Here is a 25,057-nt window from a genome sequence, read left to right on the forward strand (position 1 = left end):
TTCTAGAAAAGTAGTAATACTGAGCAATCCAGTCCTCGCACCGTGAAGAGGCTGACTACCATCAGACTCTAACAACGGCCTAATTAAAAAACTAATCTACATTCAATACGGATTACGCTCTTGAACACACATTTAGTTTTGCAACCTTCAACAAGTGATTCATGCACACACTTTTGAGCTAAATACGAATTGGCCAACTATTTTTTGCTAGAACGCACAGCTTTTGAAAAACTCAATTTTGAGAAAAAGTGTAAGAAAAATTCAAATTCGCAACTTCGCGAATGTTTTGTTTTTTTACACTAGCAGCTTTCGAATTGCGTTTTGAATAAAAAATACTGCGGGCCCTGAATAAAATAATGTGTACCGTTATTATATTATAAACATTTAAATATTTGTAGATAATGGTTAAATCGAGAAGGACGCTTAGAACGCGTTCGTTTTTTTGCTTAGATTTTCCAACTTATTTCAAAAATTAAAGGTCTACAAGAAATCTAACACTAGCACGCGATAGAACAAACATTTTTGCTAAGGAAAACATCAATAAAGCCAGAAAATCATGTTTTGTTTTCAATGTAAATGCGAAAAAGTTTGACGAAACACGCGATGACCGCAATGGTACTCAGTGTTGCCGAGTGTCTCACTTGTCGCTCAGTATAATAGAACCGCAGAACGCGTGAGGCTATTAGCCGTCGACATTCACTAGCATTGCCGTCGTCCCGTATTTTGTCAAACCTTTTCGCTTTTCCAGGAGTTCATCCGTTATACAGATCGTTTTCCGGCAGCTTTGATGTGTTTATAGTAACAGTGGATAAGCGATCGCACCACGCTGACGCATACGTTGCCATGGACGTGCATGTATAGATAAGATTCAATGTAGTATTAGCAGCAGATTCTTGCAAATATCTCGGAAACTAAAGTCGGGTAATGGTATAATGTTTATAATATAATGTTGTTCTGAATGATGTTTTTTACATCATAGTTAAATTCCATCAAATTGGAGGCGCAGCCGCTTTTGTGCCTAATTACCTAAATTTTTATTTTATATTTAAGCGTATTTCATTCTTGTTATATATTGGTGCATAATTTTATTGAAAAGAGTTATTAGAGAATGATATAGATTGATCACCCTTGAATTCAATTCACATTAAGATCTTATTGATGACTCGGGCTCAACATTGGACGAAAAAACACTGATAAATATTTAATACATTTATAAATGTATATTATGAGTGCGTATTCAGACGACGAGTTGGTATTTCTATAATTACGTATCTAGTGATGTGACCGATACGGTATCGATGTTATCGACATCGATCTGCTAATTTCAATCTGTTATCGATTAATATGAAAGGCAAAGGTATCAGTTATCGATATTCATTCTTTTCTAATCGATACCAACAAGTACTGTACTTGATACACCACAAATTTATCGATATTCTTCTGATACCGCAGGTAAGTTTCGATATAGATTCTTAAAGCTAAATCTAGATGAAAATCGAGAATAAAAGAATTGAGCTTTGTTTTTTACACGAACGAATGTAGATCAGCAGCTTACCTCGTACAAGTCGCAGAGAAAAAGATTATGGCATTCGAAAACATAAACCAACCTTGTAAAAAAATCATAGGTTAGACGTTAAATCTGCTTATTCATTAAAATCCATAACAGCAACCCGAAAATCGCCCCATTAAATTTTCGAGTAGAGAGGATCAATGTTTCCTCTAGTCCATTGCCACCATAAGCAATTAATACATAATAGCGCATATAAACAATGTTTATACCAGTTTGATACATGCACCGCGATCGTCCCGTTCGGGGGTATCCTAAATGTCATCGCCTCGATAGCTAACATAAACTCAGCACTTTCGACATTTCGTGAGCATGCGCAGAAGTCGTGCGGAAGTTTCAATGGTGGGGTAGGTGAGATACGCGCAGGACGCGCCTAGTGAGATCTCGCGGCCCGCGCGAGTTTGTCGATCGAGTTTACGTGTAGCACTAAACGCGACAAGGTCCTCTCACTGATCAACCAGAAGCTTGGTGTTACGCAGAACCTCTAACATTTCGTTTCTCTTATCACGAAGATCGGCGAGACCCTTACTCGAATGACGCGTGAATGCAAAAATTATCGGAACGCAAAGTGGCTATTGACTAATTCCGCGAAAGTGTCGCATCGATATGGTGTAAATAGTCAAGGTCCTTCAGACCGAACAGATATTCTTTCTCTGAATTGTTTCCTAAAGTTTATTGTCCACCACGGGTTGACACGGGAAAGTTGCCTTTTCTCACGTATGAGGCCTCCCACTAGCAACTTTATCTCGAGGGCGGTTAACATCCTTCCTCACACACCACCATAGCAAATAACCAATTAACAACGAAGCCTATTTCCCGCACTCTCTTAGCCAAAATCGTAATCAACAAATCCGATGGTCCCGTGCGCTAGACACACCCATCCTTAACTTTCCTCCGCCACAGCATCATCGCCACATATCACAACAATAGAAAAGTGGCTACAAGTTAAACAAATTATAGCAAACCCCGATAAGTGCAACCACATTACATTCACACTGCGAAAACAGATACCACGAAACATCTTTCTTAACGGCATGCACATAATACAAACAAGGCAAGTCAAATACCTAGGACTACACATAGATACACAACTCACATGGAAACAGCATATCAAATCAATAACAGACAAAATACAGACGGCAAGGAGACAAATGCATTGGCTAACAAGTCGAAAATCTAAACTAAGTATAGAAAAAAAATTAAAAGTATACGAAACGATCATAAAACGAATCTGGACGTACGGAATGCCACTATGGGGAACAGCAGCAATGAGCCATATCAGCAAAATAGAGACAATGCAAGCTAAAATTCTTGGAACAATAGTAAACGCCCCATGGTACGTTAGAAACGAGGACATTCGGAAAGACCTTGGAATACCAACGGTCAAGGAAGAGATTAGCAGATGCGCAAGAAGGTACAGAGAAAGAATAGCAACGCACCCGAGCCGGCTGGCAGCGGAAACGATCAACACAAGCATAGAAAGAAGACTAAAAAGGAAACACCCAGCAGATCTCATAAAGGATATATCTTAACAAACACGAAGATGGGTCCCCATTGGGGGTAGCCACCCACGTGATAATCAAACAGCCAAAAAGTTCTACCAAATGTCCAAATCGGACAAATTGTGAATGTAAACAACTAAATAAAAAAAGAAAAAAAAAAAAAACAAACAGCATCATCACCGAACTTCACTGATTTTTCCATCTCTCAGTCAATATCCTTTTGACCGGGTTTACACCCGTAGATCAGTCACTCACTTATCTTATACATACGCACCAGCGTAACTATCTTTTTTACAATGTTGTTGGAATAAACTGTGATTTATAACTTGCTATATCAGTGTCTTATTCAATTAAACTACCTCTATTATCAAAACAACAAACAAATACAAATGTTACTAAGGGAGGAAAGATAAAACTGTAGTTTTCATGGTTTAATGAAAGAAATGAAGAAGTACTAAGAGGGTAAGAGGAAGAAGTGATTAATCCGAGAAAGTAAAGATACAAACAGAAAGTGGGAGAAAAGACAGTCTTTAAGCAAGTTGAAACTGTTCAGAGAAATAAGAAATTAGAGCGAAAAACGATCAACGTGAAAGCGATAAACACAAACGGCAGATCGGTATGATAATAGGAGAAAAATTAATACGATATGGAAAGGTAAAATGGCGCCACCTATCGGGTGAAAAGAAAACATAGTCAGATGATAACGACGGTAAGTCAGGCAGACAAATAGATAGACACAAAAATAGGCAAGATAAGAAAAGAAAAAGTACTATTTGCATTTTCATGGTCCGATTTGACTGTCATACCGACTTAGAAACTCGACACTCATTTCAGCGTCCTCTACTTTTAAACGATGTTCAATCGATAAAGTAGTTATTAATGAAGAATCAATGGGAGTCAACAGTATTCATGCGCATATGCATACTTGTATGCCTCCTGAGAGAGGAGATATTTGATTAGCAATTGTATTTTTCGAGTACTTTAGTAGTATTAGAGATGGAATGAGAACGTTTTATACGACCGACGAAAAATGTACAATGTAGCGATAAGCGCATATTTGTCATCAAGCAGCGAGTTCTAGAAACGTTGATTCGTCTTCGGTCCGTTATTTTATCTACTCAAAGAAGGTGGCATACGTGATCATAGGCGTGAACGGTGGCGTGACCCGAGCGTAGCGGGGCTCGTCTCCGAGAAAAGACAAAGGAAAAGATCGAAGGGCAATCAGTATCATTTGAGGAACGAAACGTTATGTATCGAGAAGTTCAGCCGAATAAAATTAAAGTCGCTTAGTCTAACGAATATATCCAGAAATATAATAAAGTTGGGTCGAATTGCTAACAAACTAATTCTATAATCGTTAAATAACTTGTGACGTGCTCATTATAATATTAAATATTGTTAAATATACAAGTTTATATTAACCCTGTTACTTCAGTGTTAAACTGATTTGAGCCACCTCTGTTATCTTGATCGAAACAGGGGAGCGACTATTTCGCGGCGTCGATTATCCGAATCGCAGCGAGAATTTACACCTCTCTCTGATGAGCTTTCCTCGCAATCGCGACCTCTTCGCGAGCGGTCGTAACAGATACAACAATTATTCAAACATGGCAGATCTTTTTATCTCCAATTAATATTTTATCGCCATATTTTTAAGTTGTCATTATATTTAAATAAATAGATTCATTACCGTAGCTTGGTACAATTGTTGTAATCGCTCGATATAATTCCAGGAACTGAGTGTCCTAAATCTTTTATTCTGACCCCTTTAGGTGGTAGGTCTCCCAAAGTTCCCAAGTCGGTTCATCGTTTGGGAGCAGGTGACAAAGATGTTATTGCCGCGATGGGCTTTCTTATTCAGTCTTATTCTATCATCTTCTTTTTCTCTCTTCGATCTTTACTTGCGCAAGCCTGGACTTTATTATTTTATTACATAAAGCCTGGAAATTAGTCCAGTTGCCCTCTTTTTTCACTAGTAGCACGATCCAATTGACAATTGTCAGTGATTCTTCAATTCGTTCCTTTCCCTTACCCACCTGGGGCAGTGGAACAGCGCATGTTCGGCGTCGTCACTATCACTATTGCAGTCCCAGCACCGGGAGCGTACCTCCTTCCTGATCATCCTTCGGTACATTTAGTGTCTGCCGCCGTAGCAGCTCCAGTTACAGGTCCGTACCTCGGAAAAGTGGCCATACCGGACCCTGGCACCCCCAGGGCCATGGGGTTGGGATCACACCTAACTAGCACACTCGGTACCCAGACCTTGCTACTTGTATTAGTTAAGCCTGCAGGGGTTTTCATTCATCTCAGGTGGAACGGGGCTTCTTTCCTAGCCCTACCGTATCCCCAGGACGGTTTCGGAGCAGTTGGGACGCTGCTCACCCACCGACGGCCATCGGGGAAGGCAAGTACGCCATATCGGCTATCTGTCCAGCATTTGGCCTTCAACCACTACCTCCACGAGTCCAACTCAAATTGGCCGAGCTGAGGGGATGCATCTCCCTTCGGGATTCACTCGACGCCCGTGGACCCAACTTGCATCTTTGTTGGAAATATCGGTGTGGATGGATACCCACGTCACTGTCGGTCGGTGATCCTGCTAACCGAACTCGACAGTTCCAGATAGAACACACGTAAACGAGGGCCCAAGGCAACAGGCATCGGTCTACGCCGATGGTCCGGTCCCTGAACTTACCGCGACGGTCCCACCCTTGGCTTGGGGTTCGTGAGTGCGCATAAGGATCAGGATCTGCATAGTAAAAGTGGCAATGATACCTCCTGTGCTTCCTGAATATGGAGACGTCCTCCACCAGCCTCTTCGTCCAGTTTTCGCTGCGATGGTAAAGCCATTCCTCCTTCCAATACGCACCATACGCTCTTCCAGAGGCTTGATTCTTTCATAAAAGACTGGGTCTACTCTGGAACGGGTATCGTATAGTGAATGCAGATATTCCTTCTTTATCCGATACTTCCCGACCCGGAGCTCGACCGTATAGTAAATGGGCGAAGTGCCCTGTGCGGGTAAGCCGTAGATGATCTTATAAATGCGGCCCTTAAGAGTGTTTCTATTCTTCTTCACTTCTACCGTCTTGGCCCATGCAGGCGCCGCACAGAGCACCACCGACTCTCCCAGACTCCATAATAGAGCTTCCTCGCAGAGCCGGTGGGACCGTTAACATTGGACAGTAACGATCTCAATGCTCCCATAGAGGTATCTGACTTACCGCACACTTTCTCCAAATGTGCCCGAACCTTCTGCAGTTATCTACCTGCACCCCAAGGTATCTAATCTCCTGCTTCGTGGTCAGAAGGTGCCCCTCCATGTTTATCTCGATTATCTTGGGAATCATCTTTCCCGTCAGCAGTATCATCTCGGTCTTCTCCTGTGCGATCTTTAATCCTTTATCGGCACAGAACCGCACGATCGCGTCCAATGCTGTGCTTAATTTATTGTTCGCCTCTTCCTTCATGATCTTTGTTCATCCTGATCGGGACGATCACAGTCTTCGCGAACATATTCAAGAGACTGGTTCCCGTGCCATTTCATTTCATTTACATTTACCTGGCCTGCCCATTCGGTTGCCTTTAAGTTAAAACCTTCGGCGATCATCGTTGCTGGGTAACTCCTCTTGGTCGCCTGAATCAGAGTGTCCAACACCTCGACGTAGCTGTTAAACTGTTCCTTATTCACATTGGGGGAGCAATAACCCCCATTGCAAAGCACGTTGTACACGCTGACTCCTACGATTCCATATCTAGAGACCAATCTCTGGCTGTCTCCCTCTGAAGAGCGTCACCCACAACGATGCATCACCCTTGTCGTCGTTGTATCAATATGTCTGCTGCCTATAAGGCTCCGATATGAATACAGCGTATACTACAGCTTCGCAGACTTACTGGTACATCAATTCGTGTGCAAGTCTGCACCCATTCAAGTTAATTATCAAAATCCTCATCTTCTGCTAGGATTGCCTCTCTTCGTCCTCTCTTTCACTACAGGGCACTTCTGGGACCCGGTAATGTACCTCAGGCTATTCCTATTTTCCTTCCAGACAGATAGCACACCTTGATTCCTTCGTGCACTGGTTTATGGTGTGGTCCCTATCCTCACATCATCTGCACAATTCTCTACCAGGGCTCACTGCCGTACACCTGGCCGCAGTATGCCCCAGCATGTGACACTTATAGCATCTCACTACGTTGGGCAGAATCCTCGCTGACACAATCGTCAATCCCGTTTTAATCTTGATCGTCGGTCTGTTCCGGAAACAGTACTCGCCGACAGCACAACCACCGCCTGCTGGGTTCCCCACGGCGTCATCCTTAGGGGCTTCACCTCTATCCACCTCTCTTCCTTTATGTTCAGTACAGTGGATATGTTCTCTGCCAATTCTTCCTTTGTGGCGATAGGCTCAATGTTCCTGATTTGCAAGGTCGATTCGCCTATTCGCAAAGGAACAATTTCCATCCCCTGACACATCACCTTTTTCAGGTTTTCCGCAACCTGCCCAACCGTTATCTTGTTATTTATTTCAATAAGGATGTGCCCAGTGCTCGTCTTCCTGATGCCAGTTATCTCCTTCAGGGCATTCTTCGCCACCAACCACCTCTCTATAGGAATCTATCCAATTGGTATCCTACTTCACTTTAACAATGATAATCTCACTCCTTCTCCTTGGAGTTCTCTCTCTTTTCTCCCTGACTACGGTCCTTTCGCCCGTCGTGCTTTCAATTCGGCTTCTAAGCCGCCTACGCCAATTAACCCCTTAACCTGCGACTACGGTCATAGCCCGTAGAACGATGATCGGACCAAACGAAAATATTACGGGCTTGTTTGCGTTTTTGGCCCAACATTCTCGAACGTAGGCTCTTTCATGTGGCATACCTTCCTTTCCTCCAGTGGTGATATGACCTTTCGCTTCGCTGATTCGACCGCCTCAGTCTGGCTGACTACCGATACCTTGCTACGTTAGTCTTCTCATACCCCTTAGGCGTCATCTGCGTAGTCACCGTTCAAATAACCTTATTTAACGACCATTTCAAATAATACTTATCGTTATCTATACTTAACACGGTGTATATATCTTATATCCCTTATATACTTAAAAGCTATGCTACTAACATTCTGGCAATTAACCATTTATTAATTAATTTATAATCAATTAATTTCTGACTATTGCACGGTAAATAACTCCTGAAGAAAATACTGTCAGTATACCCGGTCCTTCAAACGTCTTTCCAATTATTTATCATGACTCCCAATACTCATATGGTAATAAATAGCACATGTTAGTATTATTCTTTCTTAATTTATCAAATTAAACAGTATTAAAATATATTCATCAGCTTCTATACTTTCAATATTACAATCACTTAATTTATTTTAGGTTTAAAGACGACGATGTGTACTACAACCACCAGTATCATCTATATTATATTGTATCACTATGAGAGTGAGGATATGGATCAGCATAAACTTATACACTATACTTATAAGTTTACGCAGCGTAGGAAAATCACAAGCGCACTGTGGTGGTCGGACTCTTCCCAGATAAACCGCAATAAAAATAGCCCTATTCACATAAAAACCTCGTACGCATTACGAATTTATGAGCTGTTAATAAACATGGCATTTCTTGTATGAACCACATACAATTTCCGTACAAATCATTGATCACTGTACATTGCGATATTCACATACATACACATGAAGTGAAAACCAATATGATATTTAAATTTAACTTAAATAAAAACCTACCTACTACTTATTATGTGAAATAATATTTTATCCAGCCTGAATGTCACATCTAGTTTCTATTTCGTTGACTGTATCATATATTTTAACGCCTACTGGTCAAGCAACTACAAGGTTCATGAGCAAACAACTTGAGAACCAAAGTGAGCCTTTAGAGCAAATGAAGCATTCTTAAAAAAGTTTTACTTTAGAACTCTTATTCTTATTCAAAATCTTATTTTAAATTATATTTATCTTCTATCATCATTGTCTATTGCGCAGTAGACCTTTCAATGATAAATTATTATTGTCAACGAATAACTATCTCGTAACTTTTATTTGGTGGAGGATGATAGAAGTTTCTGTCATTATAATAATGTCATTATAATGGAAAAATGTTCATAGTCAGCGAGCAGATGAATTGCTTACAGCTCAGAAATCATGTGGGTATAAATACATGTATTCTTATTAAAATTTTATAAAAAAAATAAACAATGTCATAAATGGATTTATTTAGGAAGGAGACGAATGAAAAGACAAAATGAAAAGGATGATGAATCCCTTCTTCATAAAATTGTATTTATATTGTCTTTGTTTCAAAGATAAAAAAGTAACGTTCAAGTAGTCAGTATACAAAACATAATATTATCCATAACAAAATTATTATACCGGATATTTTGGTGATCTGATGTATCCAGTACAACCTGAAATAACCAAAAATATTTATATTTATATTAATTCCTATTTTTTTAATAAGAAGATACTTTTATACGCACCTTGCTAATCGTTGTCGGGCTGTTGGCTGAAACTCTTGTTTTAGAATAAATTTCTTAATTCCCATCAGGTAATCTTCAACATACTTCTCCCAATTCATATCCCGTAAATCTAGTTTGACCATATCGCTGTCCTTCAACATTTTCACCTTCCTCGCCATGTCGGAACCGTTATCCCTTTGGAAGGTCCATTCGTGTGTGGTGAAAAATGCAACCGATGCGACAAGCTTATTGCCAATTCTGAGAAGATTCATCACTCTGAAATATCATTTTTAATTATTATTATAGATGAAAGCAATGATTATTCCAGAAAGATCATTCTCGTTGTTCGAGGGTCGATAGAATACTTACATTGGTTTACTACCTCGGAGTCTTAAAAATATATCCATGACGAACACAGGCAAAACATGCGGAATTATACTCCGAACGTTGTAAATATATCTATTAGCTACGACTGAACAACCCGGGTACCATAGCGTATCGATCAGTGGGGTTTCTATGCTACATTTTACTATAGCATCTATCATCGGACCAAACCTTGTCAATTGGAACATTTACATTATTACAATTAATGGAATTATGCGCAAAGTAAAGTTTATTATTATCCGAGTATCTCAGCAAGTATTATGCAATTTCAACAAATATTATTTATATTACTATTTTTCTAAATTGAACTTTTGGGAGCAAAAGTAGACTTTTGTACTCTTCATTTGTTTGTGCTTTCATTGTCCACGTTACTTAAATAAACTGAAACTTTTGGAATACTCTAACAATCGAATTACATTAGTTCGTAAAAAATTCGCAATAAATATTACTTAAAAGGGTATGCGTTGCTCGTGCAGTTGTATACTTTAACTTCATGATGACGATGTAGCGTGACATGCCATGCAGTACATATTATCGTGTCGACTACGAAATCGACAGGCACCACATCCAATCTTATATCTCTCCTACCCCGTACCGCTGTTGCACATCCTCTGCCGACTAGCAGAAAGATACCTGGTAACATTAAATTGGTTTAGAAATTATTTGTGATTTTGTATTAGCAGAAATGTACCGTTAAATAGATTGGTAAGAATTCTCGTTATTGTGAGCAACAACAAATTTAAACAACAATAATGATTATCTAGTGGAAAGCCTCTCATTTAGCCTCTAACAAACTAACCAATTAACTCCACTTTTCTGAAATGTGACGAGTATTGAACAGTTATCGTTGAAAAGGACTTCTGAAAATACCTGTTAGTGCAGAAATATTCTCTAGCCAACCAGGACATGGTTCTTCCAAAGAGGCACCAATTACGCTTGGCCGTACTATCGCAACTGGTAGGTGTTTACTCTTGTTTACTACAATCTGCTCTGCTAAATTCTTACTGAATGTGTATGTGTTTGGATATGTTTTTAAAATCCTATTTTCTATTAGGTTGATGGACGTTTTGTCCAATTTGTCACAGATATCGATGACCTCTGAAGGACTCAAGCTCGTGCTGCAAAGTCAGTAATAAATGGACATACTCTTCACATTATAATTACAAATATAATATTCTTAAACCATGGAACAACGTTTGCGCATAACTTATTCTTACGTATAAATTTTTTCCCCAATCTCACGTAAATTCGCATTACTATAAGCTGTGCTCACGTGGACGAAGCTAATCGGATGCCTCAGTTCGTTCCAAAGTTCGATAACACGATCAGTACCTTTCGTATTCACATTAATAGCCACGTGCAATGGTTCGTTGAATCTCACAGTGGCCGCGGAGTGAAACACTATGTTTACTTTCTCAAACAACAGATTTCTATCTTCTCGCGAAAGACCTAAGTCCGGCAGACTCGCGTCACCTTTCATGGGATAAACTCTGCTCAAAGCTGAAGGGTATTTGGCTTTGATGTCATCGTAAATCTAAAGACGAAAAATTACCAGCTCAATTCCAGAAAAGAAAGTTAATCAATTTGGCTTCTAACAGCCTTAAATATTGAAAGGAACAAGAATATATTTACGAACGGGATCATCTATGAGCTTCTTAAATCGTTGTTCTATCGTTTCGTTAGTTTTTGGACGTATTAGTATAAAAATAGCAGCGATGCGTGGACATATGCGGATAAGTTTTTCCAGGAGACCTTTCCCAACGAAACCGGTTGCTCCAGTCACAAGGATCCCACTACCGGCGTAGAATTCCTCGAGAGAACTCGTCTTATTCAGTCCTTTATTGATTCTATTTTCATTTGTTTCTTCATTGATTGTGTCCATGTTTCAGGATCTTCACACTTGCAGTCCCTATATTTGCCATAAATTAACATTCCCAACAATTAGTAAGTGGAAAAATGTTTTAAATGATGTAGAAAATTGGTTGTAGTTGATACTGTTTTATGCATTACTTTCTAAAGAAGTCTACGGATAATCTTCACAAAGAGAAACATAATTCAATAATTATAGTTTCGTTTTGCATGAATTAAATAATTAAATAATGATAATAATTGAATAATTTTACTATATGATAGATTTTTACCAAAAAAAGAGGTATTCAACGCAATAAATACAGCTTTTAATGTGGCTGTTAATTAATTTACATTATTATCCATTACTCCATGAAACGATACCTTTTTTAATCCTTCGAGTATTAATTTAAACAATATTTATGTAGTTTCCTTTGCTTTTTTCATTTTTTATTTTAGGTGAATATTGTAATATGCAGTGGTCAGTGATTTGTGTGGAAAATGTGTGTGGTTTATGCGAAACAGTATTCGATCATATTTAGTAGCACCTGAAGAATGCTTGTTGCGTATGTGATTTTTCTGTCCCCATCCGTGAACACGTGCGTATTCGAAATCTGTATAAACTTATTTTATATGTGCTCTGCATACATTATTTATTTATGTGCCGTTATAGATTTCTATGAGCAAACGGGTTTAATCTACAATTTATGATTTTTCTTAGAAAACGTCGCGCAGGATAGTTTGCATCTCCGAACGTCGTAGTCCTCTTCTTTACGATTTGCACGAGGTAAGCTATTGCCCATCTATCGTTCGTGTGAAAAACAAGGCGCAATTATCTTGTTCTTCATTTTCATCTTATTTTAACTTCAAGAAAGTGCTATATTTTCATATTATTCTAGTTTTATAATTTGTTTTCTGCTTGATCTTTACAATACCAAGCCTTGTGTTTCAGAAATTGCTATTTTATAGAAATTTGATACGTTAAATACTGTACACATATTATGTCGGAGATGAAAGGACACCGAAGCCTTCCCTTTGGAATTTTGGGAAAATCCCCTAACATTATAATCTAGATTCTATTATAGGCGTAATTAAACAATTGTCGTCATTCAATGCGATTGTATTTCTTCGAGATTTGTAATAATGAGCTTGGACTCGAGGCGACTGGCAGTCGCCGAACGTAGCCGCAGTCACGGGATGAAAGCTTTGTCTAACAAAGGTATGGAGTAATTCTATAGCTCTCCCTAAAAGAAATATTTGTGGCGGCACGCGACAGTAAACATTCCAACGGTTTCTGTCCCGTGGCTCGCCACACGCAGACCTTATGCTTCGAGTAAGATGATTGCCAGATGTCGATGCGTCTCCGCAGTACATGTTCAGCTAGCCTGAGGGCCCGTTATAAATCTTAAGATTTAGTTGACTAAAGTCCTTCAAACAGACAAACAGTCTTTGTCCCAACAACGTGAAGATAGGGGAGACCTATTTTTTCAACGAACGGCGTCTCTCACTAGCAACTGGCCCTCGAGGGCGGCTAGCATCTTTTCTAACCACCGATATGGAGATTGACCAATTAGCAGCAACGTCAATTTCCCTTACTTTCTGAACGAAGGCTATCCTCGACGAATCCGATGATCTCATGTCCTTAGACACACCTCATCATACTTTTGCTCTGTGGCATCATCGGGACGGAAATTCATTCTTTCTTGCGAAAAGGGTAACCCCTTACGATCAGTGAATATTACGCGTCCGACTTAGATTTTGTGAGCACGTTCATCTATCATCCCGTCGACCGCGGATACGTTATTGAACCTAGGATCATTGTCATTAGTTTATCGAGTATCTAATTATCACGGTTACTTGTTCAGTTCTATGATAATCGTAGTTGCACTAATGAGGAGCGGGTCTCCGTTCTTTTCGCAATAATACAAACGTTTCATTCAAAACTTGTCGAACTGGTCGAATATGACATGATTCGTAAACAATCGTGTATGAAGTAGATAGAGTTTACGACTTTGCTTTAACTTTGTACTGTTTTAAATTTCCTACGAAGTCGTCAACATAACAATCGCAAATATAATGCTCATGTCATTGTTGCTGGCGCATAATTTGCAAGAGTAAAATTACGATACGACAGATTCTTTTTACACTTACACTCTGCACACCCTGTACAACATACATATGCATTGAATATTACGGGATGTGTTGCACTGTTTCGCAATTTATTAATAAATTTTATGAATGACAAATCTGAGCGAGCGCAGCATTGAATGCGCTGGTAGAGCGTGAAAAATGGTAAGCTGACGGAAAGTGAGCAGCAAGAGGATGAAAGGCGGGCAGAAGCGGTATTTTATTTAATTGCTCTATTGTGTCGAGGCTGGCACGCCATCTGTCGAGCAAAGCCCGCCGAGCTCGACCCCTATCGTTGGCGCCCACCGGGCCGACCCCACCCGGCAGACCCCGAGTGTGGAGATAAATTTCGCGACACCTCAGGACCTGCAATTCGAACAGGGGAAACCCGGCGAGCATCGCCGCTGCTGCCGCCGAAATGGTGCGGAAGCCCTTCACTACCCTGATGGCCACCGTCCTGTGCAGCCTCCTGACCGTTAGGAGACTGCGACGGCTGGCCATCAAGTCCTGCGCCCAGATCGGAGCTCCGTAGAGGAACCTCGATCGCACCACGCCGGCGTACAACCGGCGTACTCCGACGCCGGGCCCGTCCAATCAAGGCACCAAACGACCTAAGGCGTTCTCCGTCACCACGACAGACGGTGACAGGCGCTCGAAGCGAGCGCCGAAGGTCCAGCGGCTGTCGAGGGTCAAGCCCAGATACTTCATGTTGGTTCCGACCTCGATCTCAGCCCCCTCCAAGCTCAGGCGATAACCCGCTGGAGGCGTCCCGTGATCGGCCCTGCGGCAAAACCACATTGCCTAAGACTTCTCAGGGGACACCCTCAGTCCCAATCCCTTGATCTCGGCGACCACGCAGGCCAACGCCAGCTCCGCCAGACGGACGATTCTGCACCACGCTGTGCCCCAGACCATTCACCAACGTGCCGTTGGCGTAGCACGCCAGTGTCGAATTCGGAGGCATCGGCGTCCGAAGCACCCCGTCGTACGCGATGTTCCGCCCTGGACAGTGTAGACGATACTCCAATCCCGGAGGAACGCCCGGATCACACCCCGCAGGTACGCGGGTACACGATGAAACTTGAGGGCCCGGCATATCCTGTCCCAGGGGATGCCGTTGAAGGCGTTGACCACGTCCAGCGACACGGCCAACGCCACGTAACCACGCCGCTCGGCCCCCTCGACAAGGGAGCGGACACGGGCGATAGCGTCGGCCGTAGACCGCTCTCTCCGGAAGCCGAACTGACCGTCGTGCAGTACGGGAGCATTTCGGGACAAATGCGACTCGTGGCGGGCAGCCACCACTCTGTCCAGCAGCTTGCCAGCCTCGTCCAAAAGGCACACCGGCCGAATGGCGGAAGGCGAGTCCGAAGAGCGTCCCGGCTTCGGCAGCAGGACCATCCGCCCCTCTTTCCACGAAACGGTGAATTCGCCCCGAGACAGGCATCCGTCAGACAGACGCATTCGTCTCGGGGCCAAGACCACGGCGACGCCTTCCACAGACGGGCCGAGACTCTGTCGGGACCCGGAGCTTTCCGCGCTCCGATCCTCCCGATGAGCCCGGCCAACTTTACTACATACTGCTTAATAATTATGTTACAAATGATGAATGCTTGTACTAAAATGTATTCGCAAATATAGGATAAATTATTCTGTTCCAGAAATCTTTATTTATCATTTTCTCATTAACATCTAAATGTTAGTAATAAAAAAGACTTATATGCATATATACATCATTAACATGCACATACATATATCATATAGATGACGTTAGACGTAATATAACATTTATAATGTAGAAGTTTCGTAGTATTCTTTCAAGAAATCCGTACTAAATCAACAATTTTCTTGCAATGGGATTAAATTCTGATTTTGTTGCATAATACATACATCAAAGGTAGTTATAAGTAAACGAGACTAAGCATTCGATTTCGATAAATTTTAAATATGTTGTGTAACTTATCATGTAAAACATATTCTTATAAATACATCGCTCGACTTTAGTTTCCGAGATATAGGAAACACAGAGAAACAAGGACTAAGTGTCGTAACGTTCGACAAATATTAATCAAAAACCCGCGATAAGCTGAGATCTTTAACTCAAAAATCAAACTATCTTATTTTTGATTTATGATGGATGAAACTTTTACCAATATGCTCCTTACATTTTTGATATCAAAACAACACCAAACGTATATATTTTTTGAAGCATATTAGCTTACTTAATAAATGATAATTAACTACATATCAATAAGTAACTATAATTCAAATTACATCATGTTTAGTCTCGTATTAATCAGAAACGTCGCACAAATACGTTAGTAAGAGTCTCATTTTTAAAAAGTTAACAATTAAAAAATTTTGATATTGAATTAGTATTTAGGTACACTGTGACAACCAATGTCTAACATTGGAGCATGTTATACTACTCGATCACGGTGGGATGTCGAGTTTCCCGTGCTTCATAGAGCTAGACCCCTCCTTCGGAATGCAGTTAATGACACTGCAATTATCAAATGTTTCCTGCATTTACAATAAATTACTGCTACTAATGCTATATTGAATCCTGCCTATACTTGCAAGTTCATGGCATCGTTTGCGTCGGCATAGTGCAACCGCTTATCTGCTGTTTCTATAAACACATCGCGACCGCCGGAAAACTATCTGTGTAAGAAGTTAATTCGTCGATAAGGTACTTCAAAAAGATAGGCTAGAAATACGTTTTAAAGGGCAATGATTGCAGTTAGGAATAAGAGGCTATCAAATGTGGATTCATCATATCATTTAATAGCGGCTGTCAACACATGTCAGATCTATGCGTCTAAAAAATCCTTTTTTCATTTTCAATGTAGTTTCAGGTTAGTAAAAGAAATAAATAAATACTGAAATGTTTGTGAGCTATATTGTTTGCAGGCTGTCGCGATGTGTTTTTAGAAGCAATAGTTAAGTGGACGTACCATGCAAAGACATACGTCGTCGTGGCATGCATATATGCGCAAGATTAAATGTGGTAGTACCAACAATCTTTTGCAAATATCTCGGAAATTAAGGCCGAGCGACGGTTATGTGTATAGGAAGAAGTTCAAAATGTTGAATTTCACAATAAGTTTAGATTTCACCAAAACCGGAGGTGCAGCCTCGTTTGTGAATAATTGCAGAATATCATTGTGTCCTGACAATTTTTCTAATTAATTTGCGACATACCATACGACAAAAACCATTTCCAAAAACCATACGACATTCTTCAGCATCAGAAATATATTCTCGACCAGGGAACGATTTCCATACATTGCTTTACTACATTTCGATAATGATTGTGGTATAAATTATCGATACTTATACCAACTTATACATACAGGTATAGAATAAATTATCCTGTTCTAGACTCTTTTATATTTTTGTCTTCCTTATAACATCATAAATGTTAGTAATGAAAAAAGGTAATACAGATATTTATATTGTGGTGGATTGGTTGAGGTTCAATAATATAGAATAACAAGAGCGAGAGATTGCTGTTGCAACCCGTCAAATATATTTGGAAGAAATTAAATAAATATAAATATAAATTGGTGCTGTCGAAAGACGCTCGTTCAATGTATTCGCACGATAGTGTATGATCGCGCAGATAACTCGATAAGTAGTACACTCCATTAATCGCGTATGATAGCTCGGATACTACCTCGAATAATAACTCGGATAATCTGACTCGTTTGCAATCGCGTCCGTTTATTTATACTGGTCGGGGGAGAGTCGGAAAATTCGAATTCGTCTTTATTCGACGGTTGCATGTAGCAGCGACATTGTTTTGCCCGTGGTTTATTTATCATTACGTTTCATGCGTGAAAGCTGTGTCAATGTCCCGAGGCAAAACAACAACATGAGTCGCTCTCGATTCGCTTCGTCCTTTAACTCCTGTGCCGCTACAATATCATTAATTTGCACATACACATAACATGTAGATAATGTTAGATTACCTTTATATTTATACATGTATTATAGCTTATATTTTACTAATTACATTGCAATGTACATACATAACATAAAGGTATAGTAGTATTTCGTGTGAAAATTTGAGAACTAACTAAGTTTCTGATGATAGTTCACCAGTGCATTCTATCCAACGTTTTATTTCTCATGAGAGAAAAAGAATCGTGATTACAAATGCATCAAAGACTGGTTGTGTAAGGTATTTCGACAAAGTGTACACTTCTTAGAAGACGAAAATATAACAAAAAAGAAACGAACAAGACTTGGCATTCTCAAAAGTCTATTAGACAATTAAAAGCTAATTATTTTCTGTGGTGGACTATACGCGTTGGTTTATACAACAACGAAACGAGTTGATCGTTTTACTGTCAAATGTATTTAAAAGTATTTTCAAATATAGAATACAGTTGCACATAGCGGCGATGTTGTAGACCAAGACGATATCAATGTCCCGAGGCAAAATAACAAAATGAGTCACTCTCGATTCGCATCGCCCTCTGACTTATGTGCCGCTACATTTCTATAACTGCGAGAAATCTCTGGTTAAGGATAGAGTAAACAACGTCATATTTCAATTGTACGAAGCATTGCTACTTTGCTGTTGCATTTATCTGTGACTTAGACTAACTAATAAGAAAGTTTCAAATGAACTGAATTTTGGAACACAGAAATCCCAAAACTCGTATTTCACATATTCCTCTCGCCAAAATTACACGGTTTTTTGCTTTTAATGATGGACTTCCTTTTTTAGATTATCCTTATTCTCTACATGAAAAAAACATATTACAAGGGACTATAGCGAAAAAGCTCTCGCTGTGAATCGCAATAGAGATCTGAGGGGCCACTTTTGAAATTACTCAATAAATGTTAGCCTCTGACTCAAATAGACAAAAACCATCTACAGCCGCTAATCTTTTTTCCAAGACGATTGCTGAAGATGCACTGTAATGCGGCAAACAGGTTTTTTTAATACAAGATGATTACGATGTTACATTAAAATTTATGAAGTTAATAACCTAGTGACTCGATATTTTTAATACCACATTTCTAACACATTTACAGACTGATCGGTTATGAGTGTAACAAAATTTAAGCAGTAATTCTTGCAACCAAAATAAAATGAAAATCCTGAACAAGAAGATTACGTATTCGGCTTTCTTTTTTAATTAATCATCGATGTTTAATTAAACATTAAGACAATTAAACATCGGCCGAAATATCCCTGTGCGGGGAAAACTCTCCCTTACAGGGACGAAAGTAGGTTAGCCGGATCAACAGAGTGCAGAGTGATTCCAAATCGAACGATACATGGGTAGTGGCTCACCTCGTACAAGTCGTAGAGAAGAAGATTATGGGATTCGCAGACGTAAACTATCCTACGAGACGTTTTATAAGAAAAATCATACATTATACATTACACTTGCTTACTCATTGAATCCTATACCGGCATATCGAAAACTGCTTTATGGAATTTCTGAGTAGAGAGGACTAATATTTTCTGTAATCCTTCGCCCCCACACACATCTGCCTTTTTGGCAAAAGTCCGAAATTCCTACCTCTCAAGTTGTAAACTTAACGATGCGGACCTCGTCAAGAGGCTAATTAACACACTAACTGTTCGATGGGTACGCTCTAAAGTTATCATGAGCTGGTTTCAATCGGCAACACCGGAGGATATGCGCCCATGAGGGTGCACAGTTACAAGCGTTACGTCGGGCGACACTTTACTTTTTTTTTTTTTTTGTACGTGGAGAAATCCTCCTGGACACTCTGCTAATGCTAATAATCGCGTAACAGCAGAGTAGTGTCGGACTGCTACCGACTAAAACTTCACGATGACCATTCTACGCGTATGACAGGAGTGCTCCAGGAACTTCTTATGAATTAACTTCTGTTGCACCCCCTTCCCGCGTTCTCTTGTTCGAGCCAGTCCTATTAATTCCTGACTATTGAATTTGGCATTAGGGTGGGGGGGGGGGCATTGCCCCTAGCGCTATCGCTCCTTCTAGTTGTGGTCCGTTGGGACAGCGATGAAGCGGCTCTAGGTCGCCTGACTGCCATCCTCCTCCATCGTTTTATCCTACAAGGGTGAGAGTTTTTCTTTCTCTCCCTTTCTGCTCGCTCCTTCTAACATTGAAGATACTTTCGCTCTGAAGCATTGATGGTATTAAAAAAGAGACATTTATAGGTGGTTTAAGTCACAAATAAAATGTAATTCAACGCAGTTTAACATATTAAACAACATCGCTTCATTTCGTGGGAAAAGTGTTATAAGACTCGTAAGTAATTAAAACACTATAACATTTATGGTAATATCTTACCCTTCGCTGTTTTAATCTTGGAGATAATATTATTCTTTTTACAATATATACTAGGAAAGATGGATATTAACTCAGATACTGAAAATCATGTTATATTTATCATGTAATACGGATATTAAATAAAAGAAATTTTTCAAAGAATATGATATCCAAAGTTTTAAAATCATTGATTCCAAATGATGCGATGTACTTTTATCACTATTGTAAAAAATGTCATGTTTAATATGTTTCCTTTCGGGTGAGTCTTTTAAAAAGCAACTTATATGGAAAGTAATTCATGTACCGATCAATTTTGTTCGCGACATAATTCACTTTATAAGAAACTAAATTTTCAGGTATTTCTAGACGAAATAATGTTATTAGCGTAAAAGGAATTCTCGCGATTTTTGCATTACTGAAAATAGATTTTATTCTATGTTTGTGTAAGTAACACGGCCTGTCAGGCGGCCCGTGACATTCGGGGGGAAATTAGACAAGAGGTGATCCGGTCCAGAGACCAGATCCGGGACCACCGAGCCGTTAGATCGGTCTTGCCAAACTGGTAGGCTTAGAGAGACCGAGGAGGGCTTCCACTGTCCTTCCGGATGAATCAGGTGCTCGCAGGTCATGGAGTATTCGGGGAATACCCGAGGAAAATCGGAAAGGAGCTGACGAGCACCTGTCACCACTGCGGCGTGGGCGAGGACACGGCCCAGCACACGTTAGAATTTTGTCCAGCTTGGGAGGCCCCACGTCGTATTCTACGGCTGACGATTCGCGAAAGGTTTAGACCCCTCGTCAGTTTTGAAAGCGATACTGAGGGGGCGACAAGATCTCCTTGCAATCCGCTCATACTGCGAAAGCGTAATGCGCGTAAAGGAACGATTAGAGCGCGAGAGGGTGAGAAAATCACACCCTTGCAGGGTTCCCTGCCCTACGGCGGCCCTACGGCGTCCTAGGTAGTCATAGAGGCCGACACGCCAAGGAGGATCTGGACCTCCTCAAACTTGGACGACGGCCCAGGGGATAGTGTAGAGAGGGGTGGTCCCTCACAATGCCTGAACTAAACAAGTAACGACTCCCTCAGACAGGAGAAGACGCAGGAGTGATCCGGCAGTAATTTGAAATGGGTCCCGGGCATTCCAGCTGAGCGTCGGGCGGCCCACCGTGGGGTTTTAGTCGGTATTGTCCGACATTACCCACCGCTTCTAAGCGGTCGGAGGGGTGCCCAGGAGGATTTCCCTACGTATAAAAAAAAATGTTTGTGTAAGTGTGTTTGGTAGATAATACATTTACACTGTACATGTGAATGTGTGTGTAAGCGTTAGAGGGCGTCCTGGTCTGAGTTGAGACAAAGGACCGTTGAAAGCTGTTAGAAAATTCTGGAAGAGTCGGTTGACAACAGGCGTGCGTGCAAGAGGGTTATCGAGGTCTTCAGAGTGTAATATATATGTAAAGCTGTTGTGTGCGAAATAAAGTAAACTATTTGTATTTCCGAATCCTCTCTTTACCTTTACAAAGTGAAATCACAAAGTGAACTTCATCCAGATCGGAATGACTGAATCGTATGACCTAATGAGACATATTTTCTAGAAGCAAATAATTACGATGAGGGATCACTCACAATCAGCGCGAAATGAAAGCAAACTTCAAATACAGATTCCATCAGACGTTCCATTTCCTTGCAACGTTACTGGTAGTTAAATTTCTATTTATTATTGTTGAAAAATTTTTATCCCTTTTTATGAAAAAACGAAATCATCTTTAGATATTATTTTTTCGTATTTACTTTTCTGAAATCACTGCTTAATTTAAATTGCAGTTAGACGTGTTTTGACTTGGAAATTTAAATTAATTAAACGCAGAGTAATTTTAATATACTTTTATGTTTATTTCTAATCTCTTTATAGTATTGTCATTTTTCGTGATTGATATTTATTTAATCGATGCTGTTACGCCGCGAGGCTTACCATTGGCAGTATTCCTAACCGTCGCTAGTGGTACTAAAGTGTCGCAGAGAGATCGTCTTATACGACCGACGAAAAATGTAGAATGTAGCGATAAGCGCATATTTGTCATCAAGCAGCGCGTTCTAGAAACGTTGATTCGCCTTCGGTCCGTTATTTTATCTACACAAAGAAGGCGACATACGTGATCATAGACGTGAACAGTGGCGTGACCCGAGCGTAGCGGGGCTCGTCTCCGAGAGAAGACAAACTAAAAGTTGTCTCCCTCTGAAGAGCGTCACCCACAACGACGCATCACCCTTGTCGTCGTTGTATCAATATGTCTGCTGCCTATAAGGCTCCGATATGAATACAGCGTATACTCCAGCTTCGATAGACTTACTGGTACATCAATTCGTTCGTTCATCAATTCCTGATTTGCAAGGTCGATTCGCCTATTCGCAAAGGAACAATTTCCATGCCCTGACACATCACCTTTTTCAGGTTTTCCGCAACCTGCCCAACCGTTATCTTGTTATTTAGTTCAATAAGGATGTGCCCAGTCCTCGTCTTCTTGACGCCAGTTGTCTCCTTCAGGGCGTTCTTCGCCCCAATCACCTCCCTATAGTAATCTATCCAATTGGTATCCTGATTCACTTTAACAAAGATAATCTCGCTCCTTCTCCTTGGAGTTCTCTCTCTTTTCTCCCTGACTACGTCCTTCCTCCCGTCGTGCTTTCAATTCGGCTCCTAAGCCTCCTACGCCGATTAACCCCTTAACCTACAACTACGGGCAAAGCCCTTAGCACGATGATCGGGGCAAACGTAAGTATTACGGGCATAGCCCGTAGTAGATGATCGGGCCAAATATAATATATAATATAATACATAATAGCTTGTTTACGTTTTTGACCGAAAAATCTCGAACGTAATTCGTAGATTAAGGGGTTAACGAGCGTCCATTCGTCCTCGCTGTCCTTGCTACAGTTTTCGGCGTAAGTTATCACCTCTTGCCTTCTCGGCTCTTTCATGTGGCATACCTTCCTTTCCTCCAGTGGTGATATGATATTTCGCTTCGCTGATTGGACCGCCTCAGTCTGGCTGACTACGGATACCTTGCTCTAGTCTCCTCACACCCCTTAGGCGTAATCTGCGTAGCCACAGTTCTCCTGTCGCAACGTCCAACGTTCGTCTCGGCGATCGCGTTGATCCACCTTCTGACCCTTTTTGTTTCTGTCGCGCTCTCCATGTTCAACTTCTCAAGCATAGGATCATCCTTGTTCGAAGCTGTTACTCTTTTCATCATTTACTCTGTGTTCATTGTTAGAACTTCCAGACTCCTCATGAGTCCCCTGATGTCGTGAAGATCTGATGACAGACTTCTACCTTTGTAAGCGGAAGAGCCTTCCTCCAGTTTTCTGTTACTATTGAACTATTATATTTCGTTAATCAGAATCACAACATGAACTATTACATTTCGTTAATCAGACGCAGCTTGTAGTAACTGTTACCTAATCTTTACCGATCACTTGAAAAATTAGTCCTATTATCGCCTTTTACACAGAATCAGCGGAGTGTGTTAACACTTTTCTCATCACTGCAGAATCAATATTACATATGTATATGTCAGTTTATTTGCGTTTGCTTCAATTAATTTTACTACAAACAATGGATTCTTACTATTTAAAATATAATGTGACTGAAGTATCTCGCATGTTTAAGGTATTCACCGCGAAGCGTATTTTCACCTTTCATAGACACGAAAGATCGAAGACAGTCCTAACAATAATATGAAAAACCCTTCTTAAACTCACCTTTTGCCAAAAAATAGCCGGAGGTTCATGCAACTATCACACGGAGGCGAATGTTTCGATCACCTCTAATGAGTGGTTGTAAATTACCGAATAACCATAATAATGAACCATTTTTACTGTGTAAAATGTAAAATGCAAAATAAATATTTTAAAATTTAAAAACTTCATTTAAGCTATTGCAGTAAGTTACCTGATAATATTTTTTATATATATGACATTGGTAATGAAGAATACAATTAATAGAAGACGACACAATTGAATACAGAATAACAAGGAATCACATGTTACCTGTTGCTACTTCCACTGCGTATTCTTTACCAAAGATCGTACAATAATGCGTTTTCACGACAGTAGATCCTGATAAGTCTGTCACTGTACTGTAACGATATTCGATGTGTCGCTCCTCTAGATACTCATACTTTTAATAACACCACCCTACTACTGAAACTGTATAATGTCATACATGAATGATTCGATTAACATTTTTATCTCCAGAACCAAGCAAAAAATAGATTCAAACATTTTAATTTTAATGACATTTTTATTGCATATTACATTTAAGATGAATGCGAAAATATTTGAATTGTAAATTCCATTTCATATTACGAACAAACTATTCTGCTGAGTTTAAATAACACACTATCAGTGTGAAACGCATTCATGCAATGCTTTAACAAAAATTAAAATTATGGTACATCGTTTAGTAAGAAATTCGTAGGAAATGGAAAATGTATACATATTCTTACAAGTTTCCAAAATAATTTTCAAAAAAAAATTCGATACATTTTCTTGTTGTGAAAATATTAATAAGTACCTAGCTTATGATAAAAATATATGTATAATATATATCTGTGCAGTTAGCACTTCCTAGGTTAGAACGTGTATGAAGACTTGACCGAGCAGGCGACTCCAAACGACCAAGGAACCGTCGAGGAGGACGCATGGGACCAGTGGCGATCCCAGCTGATCAACATCGATGTTTAATTAAAAAAGAAAGCCGAATACGTAATCTTCTTGTTCAGGATTTTCATTTTATTTTGGTTGCAAGAATCACTGCTTAAATTTTGTTACACTCATAACCGATCAGTCTGTA

The 25,057-nt window shown here is 40.1% G+C and overlaps 4 protein-coding genes across 6 annotated transcripts in view; 2 read left to right on the forward strand and 2 right to left on the reverse strand.

Moving 5' to 3' along the window:
* LOC138188846 (fatty acyl-CoA reductase 1-like) overlaps window positions 1-24,333 on the reverse strand; it is a 62,342-nt gene extending 38,009 nt beyond the window's left edge. The window contains exon 1 of the mRNA XM_069130989.1: window positions 24,253-24,333. The gene's annotated coding sequence lies outside the window, so the exon portion shown is untranslated. The remainder of the gene's footprint in view (window positions 1-24,252) is intronic.
* LOC138188686 (putative fatty acyl-CoA reductase CG5065) overlaps window positions 1-25,057 on the forward strand; it is a 52,509-nt gene that overhangs the window by 8,614 nt on the left and 18,838 nt on the right. The window lies entirely within an intron of this gene.
* Window positions 1-25,057, forward strand: part of LOC138188694 (phospholipase B1, membrane-associated-like) — a 289,810-nt gene that overhangs the window by 1,268 nt on the left and 263,485 nt on the right. The window lies entirely within an intron of this gene.
* LOC138188684 (putative fatty acyl-CoA reductase CG5065) lies at window positions 9,299-24,345 on the reverse strand. Of its 2 annotated transcripts, none has more exons than XM_069130679.1 (8): window positions 24,246-24,345; window positions 11,579-11,851; window positions 11,160-11,476; window positions 10,813-11,060; window positions 10,392-10,575; window positions 9,928-10,113; window positions 9,580-9,834; window positions 9,299-9,507 (listed from the first exon to the last, which is right to left on the reverse strand). In XM_069130679.1, exons 2-8 carry the CDS (start codon window positions 11,822-11,824, stop codon window positions 9,429-9,431), a joined length of 1,515 nt encoding a protein of 504 aa, XP_068986780.1. In that variant the 5' UTR covers window positions 11,825-11,851; window positions 24,246-24,345; the 3' UTR covers window positions 9,299-9,428. The 2 variants fall into 2 exon arrangements, with proteins under 2 accessions (XP_068986780.1, XP_068986781.1); XM_069130680.1 differs by lacking the exon at window positions 24,246-24,345 and adding an exon at window positions 12,175-12,623.

Source organism: Bombus flavifrons, chromosome 17 (genome assembly GCF_040668555.2).
Source record: "Bombus flavifrons isolate JBK064 chromosome 17, iyBomFlav1_principal, whole genome shotgun sequence".
NCBI classification, from domain to species: domain Eukaryota; kingdom Metazoa; phylum Arthropoda; class Insecta; order Hymenoptera; family Apidae; genus Bombus; species Bombus flavifrons.